The following is a 27,348-nucleotide window of genomic DNA, read 5'->3' on the forward strand; positions in this document are numbered from 1 at the left end:
AAGCCGAAATGATTCTTTGAGTTAACGATTTACATCAAACTCAAGTGTTCTTCCTTCCGTGTATCCGTTTGTTTCGGAACCTATTAAAATAAATTAGTATTAAGTCCAGCAATAATTTTATAACATTCCTCTGTTTTGGCTTCGCAAGTACAAATCAATATAAAGGGAATACGGAATCTGATGAATCAACTTAGTTTCGCAATCTCATATGTCGATTTCTTTAATAATAACTTCTTCTCGGTTCAAATGTAAAAAATCGAAAATATATGTTTTTCTGAAAAATTGTTAAAAATTATTTTGGTTTAGGCAAACATCATTGAGATAAGTAAATTAAAAATTGTCTTACCTGTACAACTATCGTAATTCTCAGAAATAAAACAGTTTTTGTCAATTTTTTTTGAAAACAAATCGTATTAAAATACAATCATCATCACCCTTTTGTTTGTTCCGAAAGTGAGAAGAAGTTGTCGCTGCCTGTCACATAGTTTTGCTGCAAATCGCAAATTCTGGGATGATTATCACCAAAGAGATTGAGTTCCAGTGAAATCTGGGACAAAACATGTCAAAACAGGTGCCAAGCCTTTTTAAAATTGCTTATTTTATATAGAATTAGATGAATGTCGAACAAGATGTCTTCAAAATAGTTGCCAAAAAGAACGATGATCTTTAACCTTAAGAAAACCATAATTTCTACCACACGTATCCGTGCGATTTAAAAAAAAATGGAAAAAGGGCAAATCTGAACAGAATCGAGGCATTATTCTCAAACATGCAAGAGCACAGCAGCAGTATTAAAATCGTATCTATGGATTAAACAAAAATTTTGTTTATTCTTAAGTTTACTAAAAAAAATCCAAATTTGATTTTTTTTATTTTATGGAACCTATTTCGCCACGTGCCGTCGTACTGAAGAGGAAATTGCGGAGTCGCAATTTTTTTAGGGGTCCCTATGAATGTATTTTTTATATGCCATCCCATAGAATACATAATATTTCGAACATACAAAGGAACTGAGAATGAGTTAAGTATTTTACCTTCAAAAAACCAACCATGTTCAAGGTAGTTTCTTATATCTGCAAACAATAATTGGTAATACATCACGTACCAACATTGCGGATTGTTTATTTAATTACCTAATCGAAAATTGAAACTTTGATTACAACCGTCCAATGCAAAATTTAAATTCTGTTCGTAATTTGTTCACCAACATTGATTCTCTGTTGAAGAAATATTAAAAAATAGATATTAACATGTTTTCATCGCGTCATTGATCGCTTTGTGTGTGTTTCGTCGAAAGTAAAATGAATTTTCTCCGTTTTGGCAATTGGGTGGTAATATAAGGATTTAGAACTAAGAATCCGAAATTATAAGAATAATAGAAAAAAAAAATCAGTTCAGATTCCATAGAGTTACAGTGCAAGAGTTTGAGAGTAAAATTGATCTCGAGATCTCGAGTTTTCAAAGAAACCATGAAACTCAAGAGACAACACAAAAATTGAAAATCTCAATTAATTAAATTTTCAATGAAAAATCTGGAAGAAGATAAGATTAAAAACATAAAAATATTTATGATTAGAGAATTATTCAAATTATTTCGCAGTTCTACTATACATATATGAGAATATTTTTATGATGAAAATAATTTTCTAAGCAATAAATTTAATTTAGCCCTTAGTTTCATGATTTTTTTTATTTTTTCTTAAAAATCGATTTTAAACAGTTGGGAATGATGAGTACATCAAGAAAAAAAAAACAAAATACGATTTTTTACTTTTTCCATACATTAATTTTTGCAAATTTGTTACTTTATGAAACGAAGGGTTAAATTATGTAGTTTTAGTCTTATCCTTAGTTTCTTTAAAGTTTTGAATTTTAATTTTTTGCATTAGATCAAGAATGGATCTCTTAAAAGGAATATTCTTCCACTGAGATTCATTTTAAACAAATATTGTTATATTCCCTCATTACATTCTCTCTCATTTAATAATCGTTTTTAAAGTCTTCAAGCATTATAAAAACTTGCTCGCGTTCTTCATTTACATTTTCCTTGTTTTGCTGCCAGACATGCTGAGAACAGTTAGAATCAATTACCAGGGGGCTCAAATTGAGCCTTTTGGTGTGGGGGAGTGTGTGGTGGGTCGCTAAGAAAATAATAAAAAAATTAAAATGGTCAATTGGAAAATGATATGCTAAATTAAATATAAAATAAAATAATGCTGAATGCAGGATGTTTACTGATTTATCCTGATTTGCTCAACCAACATAAATGCTGGAAAATTCTGCAATTCATACTATAAGGGGCTCCCCCTTGACTTGTATTAAAATGAAACTAAAGCTAAGAGCTTTTAGAAATGGTACAGCTACGAATGCGTGTATCTAAAAAACATTGGATTGATCGAAATACTTTATATGAAGGAAATAAATGTAATTCTTTTAAAAATTTAAGAAGAAAAAAATATCTTTTTTTATAAGAAATACTAGCTGACCCGTTGTGCTTTGCTACACCTTCCGAAAATAAGTGTAATTTGTAAAAATTTATTCAAATTTGGATTTTAGAGAGCATTTGGGGTATTTTTTGGAGTTGAAAAAATAAGCTATAAAAATTTGAAAAAAAAAAAAACGATGGAAAGGATTTTTGATAACCATTTTCAAACAGTTTTTTTCACCATCCTCGCCTACGAAGCAGTTTGAATATCTATCCTTTTCGCGCCATAATTAAGTTAAAAAAATGTTTTGCCATATTCCAAACTCGTGGACATGAGACATTATAGCTTGAAGTTTTCCAAATCAGTACTTATCATGGTAATGAAAAATATTTTTGATTAGTTATGTATTAAATACAGAGCAATTTTTTTTACTAAATTTAATACGGCAAAAAATATAAATATTCAAAAAAATATCAGTTGCAGAAAGTCAAATATTCAAAAATGCTGGCAAAAACAAACTTTTAAGTTTACATGTGTCCCGTATATTTTGGCAAGTGTCAATGCAAAGCTTATTTACAGATGCGTCAGAGTAATGGCTTTAAAATGGATTTAATACGTATTCCTGTTTTTGGTCTATCAAGTTTCACTGATATATCTGCAGTATTTCTGCAGTATAAATTTATGTTTTTACTCCACTTTTAACGAATGCCGTTCAAAGAAAATGACAAAGGTCATTTACAAAGACATTTAAGAACACTCCTTCTGGTCTTCTCAACATATTGAATCATTTTGAAGATGAATTTCTTAAAAGTTCGACGTTTGCCCTTGCCCCATCATGTAAGTTGACAGGAGGGAATATTGTTTTAACACTTTACATAAGGGTACACTGAAAATTTCTCATAAAAATTTGGCGTCCTGTTAAATATCAGTTCTAAGGTCTCGCTTTTCAAAAACGAAGCGGATCAAAAGTCTCTTTTATGCAGCCATGTAACACAAAAACACTTTTCATGTTAAGTACGTACTTGAATTGGTATGTAATAAAAAAGTACGATGGTTTGTTCAGATATATTTAAAATAAAAAGCTCCCAGTTTCATTTCTTAATTCGTTTCAGTTGTGTTTTTGGGCCGAAGTAACAATTTCTAGAAGAAAACATAATTTTTAATTTTTTTTTAACAGAAAAATTTGAACGTTTGAACATGTTCTCATGTTCCTTGAATGAAAAGTCGAACGCTACCTACATTAACACGAACTAAATATGGAAGAATTTTTGCGAATCTTTCAATTGGTTATGATTCGATTGATAAAATACCAATCCGTGTCACATCTAGGCGTCATTTATTACCACGTGCAATTAAGCAAAAAAAAAACACATCTAGGTTGCATATTGCCCCCACGTGCATAAGAAACATAGGTACTTGGTTGAGAAACAGGCGCCTGATTGTTAAATTTTTCCAGCGATCAATGAACACTATGCTTTAGTCACTATCCACTTGCGACGACGTTTGCTTGACCATAGAGACGAAAAACAAACCCCTCAAATAAAAGAAAATCTCTAAAAATGGATGCCATGACTTTTCAATTTCAGATTTTGGCAAAAAAAATTATATGTTTTATTCGATCGACAAAATGTCAATCTGGGTCTCATCTAGTCGTCATTTATAACCATGTGCTGTACAAATGAGCTAGGAATCAAGTAGAAAAAAAATCACATCAAGGCTTCATATCGCCACCCCTTGCATTCTTGGTTGAGAAATACGCGCCAAGATATTCCCACTGATCAGTAAGCTATGTCATGGTTACCATCCTTTTACGACGTTGGCTCGACGCCTCGACCTTGGAGACGAAAAACAAACCGCCCAAAGGAAGAAAAAATTTCGAGAAAATGGATGTCATGACTTTAATTTGTTCCGCAAAACTACAAATTTTGTATGGAAGCCCCCTCTCCCATAAGTCGGATGGAGTTTTGACTATTACAGAAACCATCCCCGGCCTCAAAAACCCTCGGATACCAATTTTGACGATGATCGGTTCAGTAGTTTCCGAGTCTATAGGGAACAGACAGACAGACAAACATTCATTTATATATATATAGATTTATTCTTAGTATCTACCGTCGGCCGGCGCACAATTTTTTCAGTAATGATATTAATTAATTTTTCCCACTTATAATTAGTAAAATCTATATTTTAGGTGGCTGCATCCTCCTCCTTCAATTTTCGCTTCTTTTTGGCTTTGGCTCTTCAAGAAACAGAGGGCAATTTGGTGGATCCTGCTGTTTCTAAATTAACAAAACTTGATAATTTTTGTACCACTTAAACAAAAAAGCTAAAATTTGTTGTTTGAGGTTAGATTTTAATGGTTCATAGCTAGACAACATTTTAGCTTATCGGAGAAAAATTTGCGGGATATTTCAGCGGTCTTTCGAGTTTTCGAGTTTTCGAGTATAAAAAATATGGTATGAGCCTTGACTTCCCTGATCATGTGCTTTACTCCAACGCATGTTTTCAGATTTGTATAAATTTTAACAGTGTTTGAATACTTTTCCATCACATAGGAACAGAAATTTCTCGTAGAACGAACGGTTTGCCAACTATCGATCTGATAATGATAAATTGAGAGACGAATCTAAATACCCAGCAAGCCACTATAATAAAACAAACAATGATGGATTTTCAAGGAAACTGTGCAAAATATTTTTTTCTTTTTCTCTTGCATCGTAATTATCTCAAAAACTCGTTAATTTTAAAATTGAAAAAAAGTCGGATAGTACTTTTTACAGGCAACAAAATGCTATCAAATTTTTTTATGTCCGATAACTAGGAAATTAGCTTTCAGCAAAAGAAATTGTCTCATTTCTAAATGAACTTAGCTTTATTCGAGATATTATTTTACGGGACCCTCCATAGCTGGTTTCCGTTTTAACTCAAATTTTTACTTTTTAGTTAGTTTTAGTAATTTTAAGTTTTAACTGTTTTTAGTAATATTTAACCGTTTTTTTTTTCTCGAGAAGTGGGGGAGGAGGTGGTTTCAATTGCCCCACATTGCCTCTTCCCTAATACGGCCTTGCTTATATAACTACCTTCCATGGTAAATTCACAGACCTCAATTATTAGTCTTAGTTTTTTTAATGTCACCATTCGAAAAAAGTCATTTTTTCAGTGTCCGGCACAAAAGCGCTAATCCGCTATTCGCTAGTTAGTCCGCTAACTTTTTGTTAGCGGTTTAATTTTGCCGCTAAGTTTGGATTGATTTAGCGAATTGAAAAGTTCCGCTATTTTTTGGTTCCGCTAATTGAAGATCGCTAACTCAAATTCTTAGTGATAGAATAAACTTTTTTTCATTAATCAAGTCAGTGTGACATTGTGCATCATTCTGATTGTTTAATTGGATTCATTGGAGGAATGCGTACTAGAGTTAGAGAAAAAATGTATTTAGTGTCCATTTTTTCCTCTTTAAGCACTTTTTTTTAGCAAATTTTACGGAAGAAGATAAATATAAAAGGTGTTAAACAATATAAAACTATTTTCAACATCTCTTCATCAGCATTTCTTTTCAAGTGGTTGAGCTATTTACTTTTCACAATAGAGTTTTTTTTTTAAGATTTTACAGATCAGTTCATATAGAAATAAGATAAAATTACTATTTAAGCCTTCATTTTAAGTTCAAATAGAAATTGTATAAATGTTCACGCTTGACAATGCTCCTGCAAATTTGAAAAAGGGGAAAGCAGGATAAAGATTAAAAAAAAAACAAAAAAAAATGAATGGCACAAAAGATTATTTGCAACAAAATTGCATACTATCTACTTTGCACAAAACCGATAAATCGAGTAAATTTTTAACCAAAATTTAAATTAAAAAAAGGAAGATATAGCTCCCATTTTTCACATTCTGTTCTTTTGCTCTTTCTTTAATTGTTCGAAAATCGTTTGTTTCAATGTATAGAACACAGAGACGTTAAAACTCCTAGCTTTGACAGTTTTGGTTTTGTTTATATTATTTTATGAAAATACGATCAAACTTATTTTAAATTAAATACTTGAAACTTCATTAATTCCCCCTTGGGGAGTTGGAAAAATCGAAAGGGGGAAGTGCGTGACTAAAGAAAAATTTGAAATTTGTTCCGGCCTTAATGTTGGTAAGTAAACAGTTAGCGATTAGCGCTTTAAGCTTAAAGCGATAACTTTTTTGACACATTTAGCGTATTTAATTAGCGATCGCTAACTTTGTATGAGTTAGCGATTTGATTAGCGGCGCTAATGTTTCAGTTAGCGATGCCGAACACTGCATTTTTTTAATTCATTCAAAGACAAACTAGTCACGTATCGTACATTCCGTAAAATTTTTATGGTATTGTTATTTATGGTATTTACAGTTGACTGCAATGACTATTTTTATTGCTTTTAAAACAACCGTAAGCGTATTGTAAAGTGCCGTCATTGAAAGTGTAGCATAGAGGTGAAAATTATTGTGTGAAATCGTTGTCTATGGCCATGCTAATCCAATAATAATAGTCTACCGTTGATTGCTGTTGGAGTACATTCATCAGATAGTAATCACAATCATATAGTCCGTCTGTAGTAACACGATAGCCGCGACATTTCTGATTTTACTCGTTCGTGTTTAGATGTTATCTTTTAGAGGGGGTTTTAAATTGAAAGTTTACTCAAATCAATGTTAGACTAAACTTTTACGTAAACTCCTCTGTTTTTACGTTACGGACTTGATTGATATGATCTCTGTGTGATGTTTATTTTTGATTTTTTGTTGAATGTTTGAAAGATTTCTTGTACAGAGACAAATTAAACGAAAATCTTTAATATGGAAATGAATCAAGAATATATCAATACTCACATCCGGCGATATCTCCACGTGGACCCATGTGTAGAGTGGCTTCCGGATCAGATTGACCAGCTGGTAGTGCAGCGAGTTCAGCCCATCACTGTCGTACCTTTTGGCGCCAGTCACGAGCTTTTCGTACCTGTCCGGAGGAAAATCACCACCATTAAAGTATGTATCACCAATCATCGAACACAGGGGTTTTACAATATCGTTCTCGCAGCACGAAACACGAACGAATTTTTCCGGCTCGTGTGCAGGAAACATGTAACTAGGTTTTTTGGTTAGGTTTAGGAGGAAGGAAAATCAAGTGAACATAATGGTGCAAAACAATTTAACCTCAGTCTTTCGGAAAGGCCACTTTGTATTTGGGAGCACCGGACTCGAGGTTGCAGTTAGTACATTTCGATACATCATCAGTGTATCCTTAACAAGGAAAAGTGGAGGGAGGTTAAAGGAGCAAGGTTTTGACGTTTACCTTTTAGGATTGGCCTTCTCCTTCTTGTGGGAAAGCATGGTGTAGCGGGCGATATTGATCGGATAGCGTGCTATGTGAAATCCGACGTGCTTCAGTCTGACCAGGAGGAAATGTTTGAAGGAGAGAAAAAAAGGGTAAAAAATAAATTAGACTCCATAAAAATTTAGGTAACCACCTTAGGGGTTAACGAAAGGTTACTGTTACTGTACCTATTGGACATATCGTCGTCTTCGCCTCCCCAGCCCCAGAATGAGTTGGAGAATCCGTTGACGGTGCGGAACTGTTTGGTGGTCATTGCGGACACGCCGCCAAAGATGGTGTTGTAGGGCAGTTTGAAACCGAATGTGTCCACGGCAACGGACATGTGCCGCGGCTGATCCGGACAGGTGTACAGATTCCGATCGTCCATCGGAAGTAGATCCACATCGTGGAATACCATGCAGTCCCAGCTTTTCTGCTTCATGGCTTCGGCAAAGCCAATGTTCATGAGCGAGGCCCGGTTGAACTGCGATCCGGACGTTTGCTCCACAATATAGATCCCGTACTCGATCTGCTGCTTCTGTAGGAATGGGTGCATATTTTTAAGGAATACTGGTAGGTGCTGTTCCCGGTCCCGGTAGGGAACGATGATGGCCACCCGATCGTGGGCGGCACATTCGCGAGGACTGTACTGGCCACCAGGCTGCAACTTCGGAGCTAGTTTTTGCTCTACTGAGGTAAGAGATTCATACGCCATATCCACCTCGTAGGGACCGTCTGTGAGGATAAATAGACACAAACATTCATTAATAATTATCATTGCTGAACAAAAATTTGGTGTGTCTAATAATGCTTCTAAATAAAATTCTACTCGTTCCTTTTCATCATCTTTCATTTCATCTAACTTTCTATCCATTTATAAAATTCCAAATTCTTAAGATGTTCTTACTAAAAAGGACATTACTTTTCATCGATAAGGCCTTCTTATTATCTTTCACCTTCATCCGAAAAAGAGTATCAATAGAACATATTTAAAAACTTATGGCTTGTAACTTTTTTTTTGAGAGCTTTCAAAGCGATTATTTCTCTGAAGATAATTCCCAAAATTCAATCGGTTTTTACGCGGTACCATGTAGGTTTTTTAACACGTTTTTCTACACGGATTTCGCGAATTAACACGGTTTTTGAGAGAAAATAGAAAATAGTCCTTTTCAAAGTAAAACACTAAGAATCTTTTTGAAGTTGGGAAAATCTTAGCTTTGAGACTAAGAACGTGATACATGTGACCTGAGACCAGAGACCTGAGATCAGAGGCATGAGAAAATTGAGACCTGAAATATGGACCTGAGATCTGAGACACGAGACATGAGACCTGCGACCTGAGACCTAAGACCTGAGACCTGGTATCTGAAACAAGAGATATGAGACTTGAGACCTGAGCATAAGACATAAGACATGAGACCTGAGACATGAGACATCGGACATTAGACCTGAGACCTGTGACATAAAACATAAGACCTGAGATCTGAGACATGAGACATGTCTCAGGTCTCAAGTCTCAGATCTTATGTTTTATGCCTCAGGTCTCAGGTCTATTCTCCGATGTCTCATGTCTCAGGTCTCAGGTGTCATATCTTAAGTCTCAGGTCTCAGGTGTCATGTATTAATTTTCAGGCCTCAGGTCTCAGATCTCAGGTCTCAGGTGTCATGTTTTAAATCTCAAGTCTCAAATCTCAGGTCTCAAGTCTCAGGTCTCAGGTCTCATGTCTCAATTGTCAGGTCTCAAGTCTTAGGTACCATTTCGCAGGTCTTAGATCTCAGGTCTCATGTCTCAAGTCTAAAGTCTCTAGTCTCAGGTCGCAAGTCTCAGATCTCAGGTCTCAGGTCTTAAGTGTCAAGTTACATGTTTTATTGTTTCAAGTTTCAGAGCTGCAGAAATTTAAAGATTTTATTCACGGAATTAGCACGGTTTTTTTACACGGTTTTCGGGAATTAACACGGTTTTTTTTATTTAAATCAAGTTGATTTAAACCACGATTTAAATCATGATTTAAATCACTAGTCAGAAAGGCTTGATTTAAATCAATGATTTAAATAAAAGTTACTACTCAAACTCAATGAATAAAAAACCTAAAAGTCAGTGAATTTAGAATGATTTTTCTCTTGGACCGGGTGGATATTCCGAATAAACATCACCTTTCAAAAAATTTAAAAAAATATGAATATGTTAATCCGTATAGCACGGCGAATCCCTATTCACATTTGATCTACGTTGTTTTCATATACCCTTCAGCCTTCAAATGGAAATCACCTACAAAACTACGTGAATTCTGTTTGTTACGCGAGATCCGTTTCCTACGTGAAATTCAAATAGGTTTCACATAATTTATTTTTGAGTGTACGAAGGAATTTGTCAACTCGCTAATCAGAACTAGGCGCGTCGTTTTGTTTCGAGGCGTTGGATGTATACAATGTCGAATTGAACCCGTGCCATCAGTGGACCAGTGATTACCGTCTTACCACGCTAGCCACTCGACCACCGAGACGTCTTTCTGTTCGGCTCAAGTGATTTTATCTTCGGAAATGATTCTTTCTGTTCGGCTCAAGAGATTTTACCTTCGGACTTGCAAGTTATCCTAACTTCGAAGAATCGTCAAAGGATTTTATCGCACGGCTGACTTTTACTTGCAGACAGGTTCGACGTTCTGTTCGCTGGGGAGAAAGAATCATTTTGCAACTTTGCAAGATGATTCTTTCGTGTCTGACGTCGGGCTGTTAGAAACGGCCTAAAGTCGTGCGCTGCATGCTACATGAAGGGATCTCTTTGCACCTCTGTCTACAGCTCGTCGCCGTCTATAATGACCTTGTTATTACTGGACAAGCGGGTTCGGTTGGTCTTGGATCCGCAGGCCAGCATATACATTACGCTCCAGAACATTTAACATCCCGTCAGGTGTGCCTCATGGAAGCCATCTCGGGCGTCTTCGATTCACAATCTTCGTAAACGACCTCTGTGCAATTTTTCAATCCGATACGCCCATGTATACCGACGATCTAAAGCTTTTTTGAAAGATTGTTGTCAGCACTGTAGACTGCCTCGCCCTTCAAGCTGACATTGCCACGTTAGAAAATTGGTGCCGAGCTAACGAAATACCGTTTTGACTACCAACTAACTTTCTGCTTGGAGAATTCAAAGTCTATTCTTGAACTGGGGGTGAAAATTGATTGCAGACTTACATTTTCCGAACACATTGCTGAATTTGCTGCACTCGGGTTTCAACGCCGGAACACTAAAGAATTCGAAAACGTGTACGCACTGAAAGCTATTTATTGTTCGTCACTTCGTAGCATCCTTGAGTATGCCCTCCAGGTGTGGGCTCCTGCTAAGATCACACAATGCCACCGTCTAGAACGATTTTAACGTAGATTTGTAAGATACGCACTACGATGTCTCCCGTGAAATGAACAGCTCCGGCTCCCGCCGTATGAGCAGAGATGTACTCTGATATCTTGAACAACACTAGAACAGCGTCGTATCAAATTGCAGCAAATTTTCATTTTTGATCCTTGACTCGCCGTGTTGATTCCCCATAAATACTCCAACGTATCAATATCTACGTACCTACAAGTTGTCTTCGACAACGCCAATTTCTATGGATAAAGGGTTTTCCATGATGAAATTGCCACACTATGAAATTGCTCTCACTTTTTAACCGTTGGGGCGCATTTAATGAAATTTGGGTGGATTTAGTTCATAGTGCATTATGAACATCCTGCGAGTTAAAGTTCTGTGATCAAAACTCGCGGAAATGAAGTCGAAAGAACAGCTCGTGCGTGATAAAATCTTGCGCATTCATCGCGAGAACAAGGATCTCTCGCATCGTTCCCTCGCTAAAACGTTGGGAATCGCGAATTTCACGGTGTCGCGAGTTATTAAGCGGTTCGAAGAAGGATTTACCACCGATCGGGAGCCCAGAAGTGAAGGAAAAAGTTCTCCGTACAACACCAAAAATCACAACCGCGTAGTTGGCGCCTTCAACCGAAACCCGAACGCCTTCGTTCGGGATGTGGCTTAGAAGCTGCACCTAAAATGAAGTTTTGTCCAGAAGGCCAAAACTAGGGTTGGACTTCGAACGTTCAAGGTACAAAAGACACCTAATCGTTACGCGAAGCAGAACCTGTCCGCCAAAACCCGTGCCTGGAAGTTGTACCTCAACATTCTGACGAATCGTATGTGAAGGCCGACTTCAAACAGATCCCCGGCAACCTGTTTTTCACGGCTAACGATAAGTTCAGGTTCCTGGTTTGGCAAACCAGCTGCACGTGCGGGCAGCGGAGTGCACCTTTCGTGACCCAGGACACGATGAACGGACAGGTGTACATGAAAGAGTGCCTCCAGAAGCGGCTGCTTCCTCTCCTGAAAGCCCACAACGTCCCAACAATCTTTGGCCTCATGCCACTACTCCAAGGACGTGCTGAAGTGGTATGCGGAAAATAAGGTCAATTTCGTGCCGAAAATGTTCAACCCTCCCAACTTGAATTTTACGAATCAATTTTGTGTGTGGCAATTTCATCGTGGATATCCGTTACCCTACTACCGTAACGCATATGACAGAAATCATCCTATCGACAAGTCTTGTGAACGTTTTAACTCAGTGTGTCACTTGTTTAATTTTAATAAGTGTAAACGTAGGTATGAATTAGTAAAAACCAGCAATTCTTAGATTTAAGCTATTAGTCTGGACGGTAATTCAACCAAAGATGATAAACAAATAAATAAATGAATAAATACATTATCATGGACATCATTAGCCCAGTCTTTCTTGCTTCGCGTTTCATTTTGCAGTAGATCTTCTCCACCACTGAAGATGATCTGCCGACTGCCGATTGCCCGCAAAGCAGATAAGTTGACTGGAACTGTTGAAAATCGTGCCCCGTATTTTGTCGAATAACACCTTCTAGCGCAACGTTGAACATCATGCAGGATAGTCCACCGCCTTGTCGAAGCCCCCTGCACGATACGGATCCTGCGTTCCATCCATCGTCGCCTTGATCAGTCTGATCAGCTTCCCGGAAAAGCCGTTCTCGTTCATGATTTATCATAGCTCGTCAAGGTCGATTGTGTCGTATGCGGCTTTGAATACGATGAATAGAACTTGATGATCACGACAATTTTGGAGGGTTTTCCGTAATGTAAAGATCTGGTCCGTCGTAGACTGTCCCTCCATGAAGCTGGTCCGATGACTTCCTCAAAATCTGATTGCTTGTGGCGTTAGGCGGCGGAGTAGGATTCGGGACAGCACTTTGTAGGCGGCATGCATTCAGATCATTGATCGCTCGGTAGTTCTCACAGTCCAATTTGTCGCCCTTCTTGTAGATGGGGCATATTACCCCCTCCTTCCACTCCTCCGGTAGCTGTTCTATGTCCCAGATCCGGACTATCAACCGGTGTAGGCGATTGGCCAACTTGTCCGGGCCCATTTTGATGAGTTCAGCTGCGATGCCATCCTTCCCAGCCAACTTTTTTCTATTAGGCTGTCTTGATCTCCTGCATGTGCGCCGTTCAGGTGTTCGTCGAATGCTGCTTCCTCCTTTTGGTCACTTCACGATTGTCCGTCAGTATGCCTCTGTCCTTATCCCGGCACATTTCGGCTTTCGACACATAGCCTTTAAGGGATGCGTTGAGTTTCTGATAGAACTTTCGTGTTTCTTGGGAACGATGTAGCTGCTCCAGCTCCTCGAGTTCCTGCCTCTTTCGCTGTCGGTGATTTTCCACGTTTTGACGGGTGCTTTTTGCACTACTGCCGCCTGCGCGGCGTTATCTTCGTCTATCACCCTCCTATACTCCTCGATGAAAGAAGCAGTTGTTTCGTCGTGTTCGTTACACACGATGATGTCTATCTTGATAGTATACTAACCAAAATATTTTCTCGTCTAATTTCATTAGGTACAAGTTTCAAGTTGAAATCACATTTAATTTCGAATACTTTCTAGCTCGGTTATAGTTATAGACAACAGTATGGTGTCCGGTCGTAGATTAATCATATTTTTTTAAAAAAAATTTCAATATTTCGTTTAAACTTCCAATGTGTTATCTTCTATGTACTGTAGTTCATGTGCAATTCACCTTTTACAATCCAAAAAAGCTGATCACAATACAACTGCAATAATTAGGTGATCCTCTCCGTGCTAGTGGGCAAAAGCTTTGAATGACTATGATTGGTTTACCTTTACAGATTAGATTAACATATTTCAAAAACCATTTTAGGCTGCTAATTAATCTATCCTCATGGTGTCAAAACATTTCTAGGGTACCCAGCAAACATTTTTGTAGCTATATTTGTATGCTGTTTGATACGTTCCATATACATTATAGAATGATCGTATGAAATTTTTTAAAAACAGCATTTACCAACCAAAGTGGAAGCAATATACAGACATAAATTTCATGTCTTTCTACAGCGACACGAAAACTTCACCAATTGGGCGTTATTCAACAGAGCGCAAGATTTTTCTTCCAAAGCCTTGAAATCGTTGCCCGCGATAATATTTTCTTGTTCTCTCATTGGTCAATATTACTCAATTCCCACCTGATTTTTTGCCATCTGGATGCACTGCTGGTTGCAGAGAGAACATGACGATAATTTTCTCACTCAAAGCCCGCGCGGGAGCAAACTCATTTAAAAATTTACGAACATGGCGGACTTGCTATTATATCCGATTTAAACTGACTTCAAACGACATTTTATACGACTTAAGTTATCATTTCTGATACGAGTTCATGTTTGCTGGGTAATGCCTTTTCGAAAAATCAATGCTGTGCGCGATAGGCGGTGTCCGGCATAGACAAGTTCCCCTGTAGTTTACGAAAATATTCGTGTTTTTTTTTCTATCTGAGCGAAAAAACTGGCGAAGGCAATGCCAGGGCGGCCAGCGAGTTTCCATTTTCAAATTTCCGGTTTTTCCCGGTTTTTCCTTGTGAGATTTTATGTTTTTTATGGTACCTTTTAAAAGATTTATTGACCGAACAAATGGACGTTTTATGATATTTGTATGTGAAAGTATGTTGTATGTTATTTACAACTGTAAAAATAGCGGTGAAACTAGAATTTTTTGGACGTCATCTTGGAATCTTGAAGCACCGCATTTTATCATTTTAAAACCACATTATGATATCATGTGGTATATCTAAGTTGATGTTCAAATTATCTGCCAGATTTCAAAGTTCGTTAAACTAATCAGAATCGAAACTTACACTTGTCAATAAAATAACTTTGGATTCAAAGGTTTAAAAAATCTATAAAATGATTGTGACTTAAATATATTTCCCAAGACATAAGATATTTTTTCGTGAAATTTTTTAAACAATATTTGAAATGCAAATATTTTGTCATTTTTAAACTGCGGGGAGAATTAACCAAGTTTAAGGTATAGTATTGAAAATTTTTCTTCGAAAAATCATGTTAAATTTGTAAGAATTGGACGCAAAAATGGAGGTCTTCATTTCCTCTAAAGAAACGAAACGAAAAGCCCATAAGCCCATAAAGAAACGAAAAGCCCATAATGATGTCTTAAAATGAAAGCTGCATCATCAAAAAGGCAGGAAAATAATATATTTGGCCGGATATTTGATGGCACAGGTGATACTTTTTTAGATTTCTCATGTAAGTGTTTACTATATTTTAATTCAAAACTTGGGAAAATTTCAATGCCATTATTTGAATTCACTAGGGAAGTGAAATAACTATAAATGTGCATTTGAAAAGGGGTTCATCAATCTCAAAAATCTCAAAATATAAATTTAATAACAAAAAATAAAAAAAATCGTCAGAATGGACCAACAATAAAATTTTTTAAGTCTCTCTAATAAAACAATCAATCAAAATTTTTCAATAATACTGATATATCAGTATATTCAGACAAATATACAAGCTTATTTAATGCTGTTAATGTATTTTGCTTTTAAACTCAGACTTGAAAAGTTGAACTCAAATTCTGAAATATCAACTTGGTATTGAAATTTTGCTTCTTAAAAGTCGATATTAGTATCAAAGTTGATTGCCTATTTGAATTTTGAATTTAAATTTTGAAATCCAATCCTTAGGTTTAAACTTAGAAATTTTGATTATTATGGCATAAATAGCATTAATATTGTTATGTTTTGTTTTGTTTGATTCTGAATATGGGTTTATGATTTTCGAATGTTATTGGAACAATTATTTCTGAGATCATAGTACTGTGTAGGTACTGGTTAATAAATTATGGATTTAGATGATTAGTTTCTTAGTTGTCGTTTTATTTCTGTTCTAAAATGAGTATGTTAAATCCAGATAATGGGTCCGAATTTAGAATCTTAAGCTCAGTTATATTTTTACATTTTGGAATTTCATTTTGAGGCCGATTTCAAAACTTGAAATCTCAAATGTATACCAGAATATTTTAAAAATTCATCTTAATTTTCAGTTCAACTTCTGACGGAATGCATGATCTAATTCTTAGCACAGAGAAACTAATTCGACCTTCTTAATTCTGAGTTCTGAATGAAATCTATATTCAGAATCTAAATTTGAAATATCATACTGAGCCTGAATTTTTAATCAAATTTCTATTCCCAATTTGAAATTCGAACAATTCTGTATTTAATTTCTAACATTCGGTGGAAAAGCGAACATTGAAGAATGGAAACATGCGTAAACTTTTCCCATTTCATTTTTCAACAAAGAACTACAATTAACGCCTGTGTCAAATTTTTAATAAAAAATTACTCTTCATTATCTTCAACCTTTTCCATACGTAGGATTTATATAGGAAATGTGATTTGCACTGCATAAGGTATTTTTCCCGGTTCTAATGTCAAACTCCCGGTTATTTCCCGGTTTTCCCGATGCTATTTTCAATTCCCGGTTTTTTCCGGTTTTCCCGGTTTGCAATGCATTGCGGCAACACTCAAAGGCTATTTGGTGATATTTGACCCAACGTTTAGAGAACCGACTTTTATCGACCTTGGGCCTTAAAGTGTTAATATAAATTGTGTCCATATATATTCCAATAATTTGAATCCCCTACCTATATCTAAATGATTGTGACTTGAAATTATCATCCGATAATAAACAATTGACTCACCTAGGTTGGGAGGAATGGGTGGACAGCTCTCCTGCTGGACCAGTCTCGCAATCAATCCGCCGCTCCGGGACGATTCCGGGTGCAGGGGGCTATCACTTTTGGTTTTATTATTGTTACTAGTATAACTGTTGCTACTGCTATTACTACTACTGGTATTGGTACTATTGGAACTATTAGCTGCTATGAGATGCTCACTGTTGCTACTTAAAGGTCTAATGGAATTTTTACTACTTTCAGCGACTGCGGCCATCACGGATCCTCCTGGAGCCGCAGGAGCTGAGGAATTGTGGGGGGAGTAGGAGGAATTGGATCCGGAAAGGTCGCCGGCCGGTTGTGATTCGTTCGGACTGATGAGGCCACTGCCATTTGCCAGGATGGTGGCAATCGGGGACGATTCCGGGTCCCCGGGGGCGACCGCTGAGGCTGAGGTATGATTGCTGGTGTGGCTATCGTTGTTCCGTTGCTGAGTTGTGGTGTTGCTGTTGTTGTTGTTTAAATTTGCCACGTGGTTGGCCATTTCGTGGCTGGTTCTTGTGCGTTTTGGCCATTGTGTTGTGCTGTGATTGGAAAAGAAGGTGAAGAGAAGGAAAAAGGTGGCGATTAAATCTCGCTGTAATGCCTAATTAACAACATAACACAGCAGAGCCCGAACTTACCCCATCCGCGGCAGCCCGATCGGTGTCGAGTCCCAGCGCGAGGCTAGCAGATTGAGCAGTATCAGCAGGAAGCCAGCCCCAAGCGTCGCCTTGATAGCGAGCGCACGGCTACACGACGCCATGGGGCCATTTAGAGTCGCAGTCGGAGCCGGAATTGGGAAGGGGAAAATGCCAGCGCTAGTAAAGCCTCAACGGTGTGTTGCCTGGAAAACTTGCTATTTGCTTCCACCCTGTCCAACGGATGATGGTGTTGTGTTGTTAGATGTCCAATCTTCCAATGCGGTAACACTCACTTCCGGCGAACATCTGAAATTGAATGAGAAAGCGAAACGACATATTCAGAATGGTTCTGTTACATGTTAATTTATTATTGTGACAGCTTGATAGGTGAACAATTTTGGCTGTAATCTTGTCATACGCCGGTTTTTCCCTTCGAGAGGTTAGCTAAATTCTTATGAACTTGTACAGTACTTAAAGTTGTGATGAACGCATGGGGAAAAAGTGTATAAACCGCGAAGGAATTCAAAATTTTGTCTTCTACACGAACCAAATCGATGAAACTGTGAAACAAAAATCTTTCTTTAGGTTCGGACGTCCTACAAGAAACGCTTTTTCATTCCATAGCCAAAAGGTATGCTCAGGAAGACTGAAGGCTGTTTGAGCCACCGCACGCATCGTAAAATGGAGTTCTAGCTGTTTTTACCCTTAATTCCCCTACATTTTTCAATTTATTCAGAAAAAAACATGTTTTGACTGGAACAATTTAAAACCAAATGAGACTTATCTTGTGTGATTTTTACCGAGGAATCGAATGGAGGATGTTTGAGCCACCGCACCAATCGAAAAATGGAATTATGACTGTTCTTACCCACAATTCCCCTACATTTTTAAATAGTTCAGCGATTACTCCAATTTCCGATGCGTGCGGTGGCTCGAATAGCAACCATTCGATTTCTCGGAAAAAAAATACACACGATAGGTAGGTCTCATTTGGTTAGAAAATTTCCTGTCCTGTGTTGATTGAACAATGTTGGGAAATTTAGGGTATAATAGCCATACCGTACAATACCATACCATTTTCAAGTCCGATCATGTTTTTTCTGAATTTATTGAAAAATGTAGTGGATAGAGGGTTAAAACAGCAATAGCTCCATTTGAAAAGCGTGCGGTGGCTCAAATAGCCTTCATTTGATTCCTCAGGAAAAATCACATTACATGAGTCTCATTTGGTTTTAAATTTTAAAGTCCGAGTATGCTTTTCTGCAATATTTAAAACAATGTAGGGGAATTGAGGTAAAATTAGCCTCAACTCAATTTTCCCATGCGTGCGGTGACTCAAGAAGCCTTCATTCGATTCCTCAGAAAGAATCACACTAGATAAGTCTCATTTGCTCCATAATTTTCAAGTCCGAACAAGGTTTTTCTGTACTATAATAAAAATGTTGGAAAATCGAGGGAAAAACGGTATTTCAGCTTCCGATGCGGGCGGTGGCTCAAATAACCTCCATTCGATCCCTCGAAAAAAACAGACTAGATAGGTCTCATTTGGTTCAAAATATACAAGTCCGAAAATGTTTTTTTTTCTGAATTAATGGAAAAATGTAGGGGAATTGAGGGTAAAGACAGCCATAACTCCATTTTACGATGCGTGCGGTGGCTCAAATAGCAACCATTCGAGGGATTCGAGGGTACAATCATCCATAACTCCATCTTTTGAAGCATGTGGCTATTTAGCCTTCATTTGAGTCCTTGGGAAAAATCTCATAGGATAAGTATATTTTGTTAAAAAAATTCTAATCTAAATCTGTGTTTTTCTGGATTGTTTACAAAATCTAGGGGAATAAGGTGTTAAATAGGCACTATATCTCTGTTCGTAAGCTCGTGCGGCGTCCGAAACAATGTCCAATCAATTTTCCGGATATTTTCACTGAAGTATATTTTCATACATTTGGTTCATGTAGGAGAGAAGATATTGAATATCTTCGCGGCTTATACACTTTTTCCCATTGTGAAACAGTTTCAATTCAGTCTTTCCTATGTACGATTTAACATATGCCCAGTAATCTGTAGTTGGAATCAGCACCCTGCCACCCTGGCCACTCAAAATCGATTTTTGATTTCCCGCATTTTCCCGTCTTTTTCCCGCATGGTCTCACTAAATTCCCGATTTTGTAAAACAGAACAAAGCAAAATTCCGAATATTTTTTTGACGTAGAATTACGTCTTACGGCAACACTATAGGGGGGCAAATTGAAAGTTGCGATCGGATCTCGCGTCACGAAAACTTTCCAACTTAAGGACATCTTTCCTAAAAGACATTTCAAGCCTGCTCATCGTGGATTGGCTGGTCGAAAATGACAAAAAACACGGACGCCACGCCCCTTGGTATGTTTTATTTTTCCCTTCCTTCGAAAGATATAAAAGTAAGGGGTCTCCGGTCGACCGGTTTCATTCTCAGTTTGCCCGTTGAGCAGTGCAATTCGATCTGCATACGGACCCCACCAGCGGTAATCCTATGCAGATATCGTTTTGCTGTTCAAACAGTGGCAAGTTGCCACAGAACGAAAAGTGCGGAGACCATGCATAACCAGCACCTACCTTGTCACCTACCACCCACGCCACCTACGCCACACACCACCCACGCCACCTACGCCACACACCACCTACCACCCACGCCACCTACCAACCAAGCCACCTACCACCCAAGCCATCCATCACCCACACCACCTACCATGCACCATCCTCGCCACCCACCACCTTTACCTTCCACCCACGCCACACACCATCCTTGTCACCTACCACCCACGCCACCTACCCACACCACCCGCACCACCTACCACGAACGCCACACACCCACGCTACCTACCACCCACGCCACACATCACCTACCACCCAAGCCCACACCACCTGCCATCCACCATCCTCGCCACACACCACCTCTACCTTCCACCCACGCCACTCACCACCCACGCCACCTACCACCCACGCCACCTACCACCCACGCCACACACCACCCACGCCACCTACCACCCACGCCACACACCACCCTTGTCTCCTACCACCCACCCCACGCCACCTACCCACCCCACGCCACCTACCCACACCACACACCACCCACGCCACCTACCACCCACGCCACACACCACCCACGCCACACACCACCCACGACGTAGTTCCACCACGTAGCTCTGCGACGTAGTTCCACCTCCCCGTGGTGCAGAGTGGAAACGTGTCTGCTTTATGCAGATGTACGGCCGAGAGAACTACACCCCCCCCCCTTATGAAGACCCTCGCTAAAGAATTTGGATTACGACAATGGAATTTCTATCGGAAACCGACTCCATTGGTGAAGGTGTGAAGCTAACCGTGCCGATGTACCTGGAAGGCTGGCGGGTCGTTAAGTCACGCCAGTCTCTAACGGTTGCCTGTGGGGCACCGGGACACACCCCACAGTATCCCAGTCCTTGCTGCGCTAAGCAGGTCACTGGCGCAGTGGACCGTTTGTTACCTGATTACTCGTGGGATCAAATATGCCAAAAAATCTAAAAGAAATGAAAAAGGACGGAACGGATAAGGGCGAGAGCTCGAATCCGTTCGGCGGGAGTGGCCTTAGGCGTTCGCCGGTTAGGCAATCTGCCAACCCGGTGGACCCGACGGCAACGTCGGTGGAAACACCGAGCGATGTGCGAGCGGACCCGTACGATCAAGTACAGGAAGCGCTGGAAGACCTACTGAGCTCCCCGGAACTCCAAGATCCGGGAGCTCCAGTAGAGTTGGTCACGGCCATGGCTGGCATCGCTGACCTTGTGGAATGTGTGAAGGGGAAGTCCAACATCCACAAGGAAATACGCGAGAAGCTAGCCAGGGTGATGCAGCTCTTCATCGCAGCCAACAAAGCTGTGGTGGAACGGCTTGCGGAGCCCGAGGCCGCCAGACCAAAAGAGCGAGGGCCGGCAGAGACCCCTCTGAGGGCGGACACCATCCGCCCAAAGAAGGTCAATGCCTTTGCCCAAACAGAGGGCAGCCTTGCGTTTGCTGGCAACAGCAAGCGTAAGAGAGGGTCTCCCGGGGAACTCAGACCCGGGGACCCTAAGAAAAGAGCGGAGGATCCGTCTGTCCGGCAGGATCCTGCGGCCAGCGCTTCCAAGCGGGCGGAAGGCCCTGCCGAAAAGGCAGATGAGCCGACGAGCGCAAATACCGGATGGCGGACGGTATCGCGCAAAAGGGGAAGGCCCAAAGGTACGGAGACGGGAAAAGCCAAACCCCAACCCCAACGACGCAAACGTCGCGTCAGGGAGAGGGGCGAGGCGATTGTCGTCAAAGCACCTGAGGGCACGTACGCAGATGTCTTGCGACAGATGCGTACGAACGAAGATCTCGCCGATTTAGGCGAGAAAGTTCGGAGGATCCGTCGGACACGCACCGGCGAGATGATCCTCGAACTGAAGCGTGGTGCTGGAAACTCCAGCGGGACCCTTACGGCTAAGGCCGCCGAAGCCCTTGGTGACAAGGCTGAGGTGCGTGCCCTCTGTAAGGAAGTGACCATCCGGGTTAAAAACCTGGATGAAGTCACGACGGAAGACGAACTGCGGGTGGCACTGGTCGAGCAGTGCAAAATCTGCTCTGACCAGATGACGGTTCGTCTGCGGAATGGCCCTCCCAAATCTGGTATGCAGATTGGGCTGGTCAAACTTCCGGTTGCAGCAGCAAACGCCGCACTTAAGTGTGGGCGGCTAAAGGTGGGATGGTCTATCTGTCAGATATCCATCCCCCAGCAACCGGACCGGTGCTTCAAGTGCCTGTTGAACGGTCACAAGTCGTTCGACTGCACTGGGCCAGACAGAAGTGGCATATGCTGGCGCTGCAGCGAAACCGGCCACAAGTCGGCTAACTGCAAAAAGCCTGCTAAATGCCCTGTCTGCGCTGGAGACCACGCTGTTGGCAACCCTAGGTGCCCCGCCTACACAAAGGCGCAGGCGGTACCACCCCGGGCGCCAAGAGCATAGAGGTCGTCCAACTTAACCTCAACCACTGCTACACAGCACACCAGCTGTTGCGGCAGATGACAGTTGAGGAAAAGTTGGACATCGCGCTAGTGGCAGACCCATATCGCAGAGCTGCGAATGGCATTAATTGGGCGACTGATGATGCCAAACTGGCCGCGATATGGGTTACAGGTAGTTTCCCCATACAAGAAGTTGTGGCGACGGAATACGAAGGCATGGTGGTGGCCAAAGTTAACGGGATCTACTTCTGTAGCTGCTATGCTCCCCCAAGGTGGTCCTTGGAGAGGTTTGGCACTATGGTTGACAAGATGGTGGATGTGCTAATGGGGAAAAGCCCCATCGTTATTGCTGGCGACTTTAACGCGTGGGCCGTTGAATGGGGTAGCCGCCTCACAAACCCCAGAGGTCAAACTCTTTTAGAAGCCCTGGCGAGGCTTAATGTGGATCTGGCCAACGTAGGGAATACCAGTACCTACCAAAGTTGGAACGGGAGCGAGTCAACCATAGATGTCACCTTCGGTAGCCCGGGGTTGGTAAGCGATTGGATGGTGAGCGAGGCCTACACGAATAGCGATCACTTCGCGATTCGCTATCGGCTAGGCTCAAGTACGCGGACAGGTAGACGCGAGTCTCGTACAGGAGAACGCCTCTGGAAGACAACGCAGTTCGACCAGAACGTCTTTGTCGAAGCGTTGCACTGGGAGAGGAACCTGGACAACCTGTCCGCGGAAGAACTGACGAGGGTTCTAGCTCGCGCTTGCGATGCTGCGATGCCGAGAAGGGCCAAGCATAAAAGCACTAGGCCACCCGTCTACTGGTGGACGGAGGAAATTGCGGGTCTGCGCGCCGACTGCCATAGGGCAAGGCGCAGGATGCAGAACGCAAGGACCCAAGAAGAGCGAACGGAGCGTAGGCCACTCTTCACAAGCGCGAGATCGGCCCTCCGCAGGGCCATCAACGCAAGCAAGAGGGCACGTTTCAAACAGTTATGCCGTGACGCCAACGACTGTCCATGGGGTGATGCCTATCGGATAGTCATGGGCAGAACTAAAAGTGGGGGCGCACCACCTGAAACGTGCCCCGATAAACTGAGAGTCATCATCAATGAGCTGTTCCCACAGCACGATGTTACCCGCTGGCCAACAGTCCCGTATGACTGGGACACCAGCGCCGAAGAGAGGATAACGGTGGAAGAACTTCGCGAGATCGCCAAGTCTCTCCAACCGAGGAAGGCCCCCGGACCGGACGGCATTCCGAACGTCGCGGTGAAGGCCGCGATTAGGGAATTCCCCGATATGTTCCGAACATCGTTGCAACGATACGTGACGGAACGGGTGTTTCCTGACACGTGGAAACGGCAGAAACTTGTTCTTCTGCCAAAGCCGGGTAAGCGTCCAGGAGACCCATCGGCATATCGGCCGATCTGTCTACTGGATACAGCGGGTAAGGTCCTGGAGAAGGTGATTCAGAACCGACTTCAGAGATACACGGAAAGTGAGGGCGGACTCTCGGGGAAACAGTTTGGTTTCCGTCGAGGTCGCAGCACCGTAGATGCCATCCGCTCGGTCATCGAGGTAGCGGACAGAGCCAGGCTGACCAAGAGGAGAGGGCTCCGCTTTTGTGCGGTTGTCACTCTGGATGTGAAGAACGCCTTCAACAGTGTCAGTTGGACAGCGATTGCGTCGTCGCTCATCCAAATGAGGATCCCGGCATATCTGTATAGGCTTGTGGAAAGTTACTTCCACAATCGCCAACTGCAGTATATGACCGGCGAGGGTTTGCGAACACAAGAGGTTTCGGCGGGTGTTCCACAGGGGTCAATTCTCGGCCCGGTTCTGTGGAACATCACCTACGACGAACTCCTACGAACGAGCCTCCCATCGGGAGCCGAACTCGTAGGATTTGCAGATGATGTAGTCCTCTTGGCGAGGGGCTCCTCAACAGCGGAGGTTGAGCTACTGGCCACGGTAGCTATCCAGGAAGTGGAACGCTGGATGCACTCCAAGTGCCTGCGTCTAGCCCACCACAAAACCGAGATGGTGCTTATCACCAACCTGAAATCACCCCAAACAGGTACCATTGCCGTTGGACCGTGCAACATCGTGTCTAAACGCGCAATTAAGTACCTAGGGGTGATGATTGACGACAGGCTCAGCTTCACGAGCCATGTCGAACACGTGTGCAAGAGAGCGGCAATGGCCACGGCCGCACTCACACGAATGATGCCGAACTCCTCGGCTATCCAAAGCAGCAAAAGGCGGATCATTGCAAGTGTGACCACTTCGATCTTGCGGTACGGAGCAGCGGCCTGGAGGCAGGCCCTGGGAGGAAGCTGTAACCTGCAGCGACTTAGCAGCGTTCAGCGGCTGATGAACCTGCGGGTTATCAGCGGATACCGGACCATGTCGTCCGAAGCCGCCTGTGTAGTAGCGGGTGTTATGCCCATCTCGGTTTTGCTAGAGGAGGATGTCTATTGCTACGACAACAGAGACACGCCCAACGTTCGAGATCTCGCCAATGAGGACTCGATGTCCAACTGGCAGCAGCTGTGGGACAGCTCAACGAGAGGAAGGTGGACCCATCGTCTGATCCCGCACATCGGGAGCTGGATCGGAAGAAGGCACGGTGAAGTGGACTTCTATATGACGCAATTCCTGACTGGTCATGGATGCTTCATGAAGTACCACTACCGGTTTGGACATGTGGCTTCGCCATATTGCCCAGATTGTGGTGACGTAGAGGAAACACCCGAACATGTGGTGTTTGTCTGTCCGAGGTTTGCGGCGGTACGTACTTCCATATTTGCCGCCTGCGGGCCTGACACGACAGCAGACAACGTTGTACAGAGGATGTGTGCGGATTCCAACACTTGGCACGCGGTCAGCGATGGGTTCACCCGGATCATGACTGCCCTGCAGAGGAGCTGGAACCAACGGCAGTCCGCGAACGGTGTAGGATGACTCCATCGGCGGGGAGCATCTGAGTAGTGTGCGTCCGATCCCTTGATCGAAGCTACAAAGATAAGGCATCATCTTCTGCGTAGCGGAGGTCAGGGGTGCGCCGCGAACGTGTGTAGGATACCCCAATGTCGGGGGGTATCCGAGTAGTTCCGCTTCCTAAGAGGGAAACTGCGGGGATAAGACTTTACCTTCCTCGTAGCGGATCTCGAAGGAAGAGGGTTAACCACTGTCGGGGGATACCCACGGGTAGAGAGGCTCTCGACGCCGGGCGAGCCTCTCGAGTCGGTGTAGGATGTCGTCACCGTCGGGAAACATCCGAGTCGTAGCGTTCCAAGTCCCGAATGTGTGCCGTGACAGGCGCGAGTCTAGGATAAGCTGCTCTCGATTTGGCACACAACGGGCAGGAAAATCCGCGGGCCAAAAATCCTAGGGTTGCCAACCAAGGGGGATAAAGAAGACCGGACAACGGTCGGAGTAGACTGACCCCATCGACGGGGGGCTGTCGAGTAGAGTGCGTCCGACCCCACGGTTTGAAGTTACAAAGATAAGACAATACCTTCTGCGTAGCGGATGCCGTGGGTGCGCCGCGTTCGTGTGTAGGATGCTCCACCTTCGGGGAGTATCCGAGTAGAGCGGTTCTCAACGACAGAAGCTGCGGGGATAAGACTTGACCTTCTTCGCAGTGGAAATCGTTGGGAAAGGGTTATTCCACGTTCGGGGAATACCCACGGGTAGAGTGGCTCTCGACGCCGGGCGAGCCATTCGAGTCGGTGTAGGATGACGTCTTCGTCGGGAATCATCCGAGTAGTTGCGTTAAGTCCCGCGCGTGTGCCGTGACAGGCGCGAGTCCAGGATAAGCTGCTCTCGATCTGGCACACGACGGGCAAGGTGGCAAACTTCGAACCCTGAAGATAAGAGGTCGGGCTTCGAGTCGTTAGAGGAGAGGTCAGGCCTCAAACCTTCAGGCGGAGAGGTTTGTGTGGTCAACCCCGAGTCTTTATGATAGGAGGTCGGGTCCCGAGTCGTAAGAGGAGGGATCTGGCCCCTTACCAACAAGAGGAGGGGTACAAGTGGTCACCTCGAGTCATTACGAGGAGAGGTCAGATTTCAAGTCGTTAGAGGAGAGATCGGGCCTTGAATCGTGCAGAGGAGAGGTAAACCTCGAGTCGATGCGAGGAGGGGTCGGATCTCAAGTCGTCAGAGGAGAGATCAGGCCTCAAGTCGCGAAGAGGAGAGGTTTGTGTGGGAATCTCGAGTCATTGCGAGGAGATGTCGGTTCTCAAGTCGTTAGAGGAGAGTTCAGGCGTCGAGTCGTAAGGATGAGAGGTTTTGCTGAAAGTGGTCTCGTTAATGAGTATTGCCTTTGAGCGCATTAGCGCGAATAGACCTCCCACTATTGAAGCATAGTGTACTAAACAGTTCGAGGTGGGAACCAGGTCTGCGGCCCCAGGTGGAGTTTAGGGAGTAGGGGGTATACACGGAGTATATCATGAGTCTGCCCATTGTACCCATGGACCCAGAGTAGCAAACTGGGGGGACGCGGTGGCTCGCCGTGCCTTGGAATACAATCCGTAAACCGGGATTTACCACCTGTGGTTACCAACTAAAAAAAAAAAACACACCACCCACGCCACACACCACCCACGCCACCTACCACCCACGCCACACACCACCCTTGTCTCCTACCACCCACGCCACCTACCACCCACGAGACCTGCCACACACCACTTACTACCAACGCTTCACCACCCACCACCCAATCGATCAATTAGCATTGAAAAGACAAGACTCTTTCAAAGATCTTTTGGCCCTGAAAAGGGCCGTTTGTTGAGTTTATAATAATCTAATATCTAGAATTATCAATAATCCCACCTTAACCCT

The 27,348-nt window shown here is 42.5% G+C and overlaps 1 protein-coding gene across 1 annotated transcript in view; it reads right to left on the bottom strand.

The window, feature by feature from the left end:
• Positions 1 to 27,348, bottom strand: part of LOC129741713 (beta-1,4-N-acetylgalactosaminyltransferase bre-4-like) — a 109,745-nt gene that overhangs the window by 13,048 nt on the left and 69,349 nt on the right. The window contains exons 2-6 of the mRNA XM_055733460.1: positions 17,502 to 17,807; positions 16,846 to 17,402; positions 7,953 to 8,499; positions 7,744 to 7,839; positions 7,281 to 7,407 (exon numbers count right to left, since the gene is read on the bottom strand). Coding sequence (XP_055589435.1) covers positions 7,281 to 7,407; positions 7,744 to 7,839; positions 7,953 to 8,499; positions 16,846 to 17,402; positions 17,502 to 17,623 — 1,449 coding nt within the window. The 5' untranslated portion in view covers positions 17,624 to 17,807. The remainder of the gene's footprint in view (positions 1 to 7,280; positions 7,408 to 7,743; positions 7,840 to 7,952; positions 8,500 to 16,845; positions 17,403 to 17,501; positions 17,808 to 27,348) is intronic.

The sequence above is a fragment of the Uranotaenia lowii genome, chromosome 2 (genome assembly GCF_029784155.1).
Source record: "Uranotaenia lowii strain MFRU-FL chromosome 2, ASM2978415v1, whole genome shotgun sequence".
NCBI lineage: Eukaryota > Metazoa > Arthropoda > Insecta > Diptera > Culicidae > Uranotaenia > Uranotaenia lowii.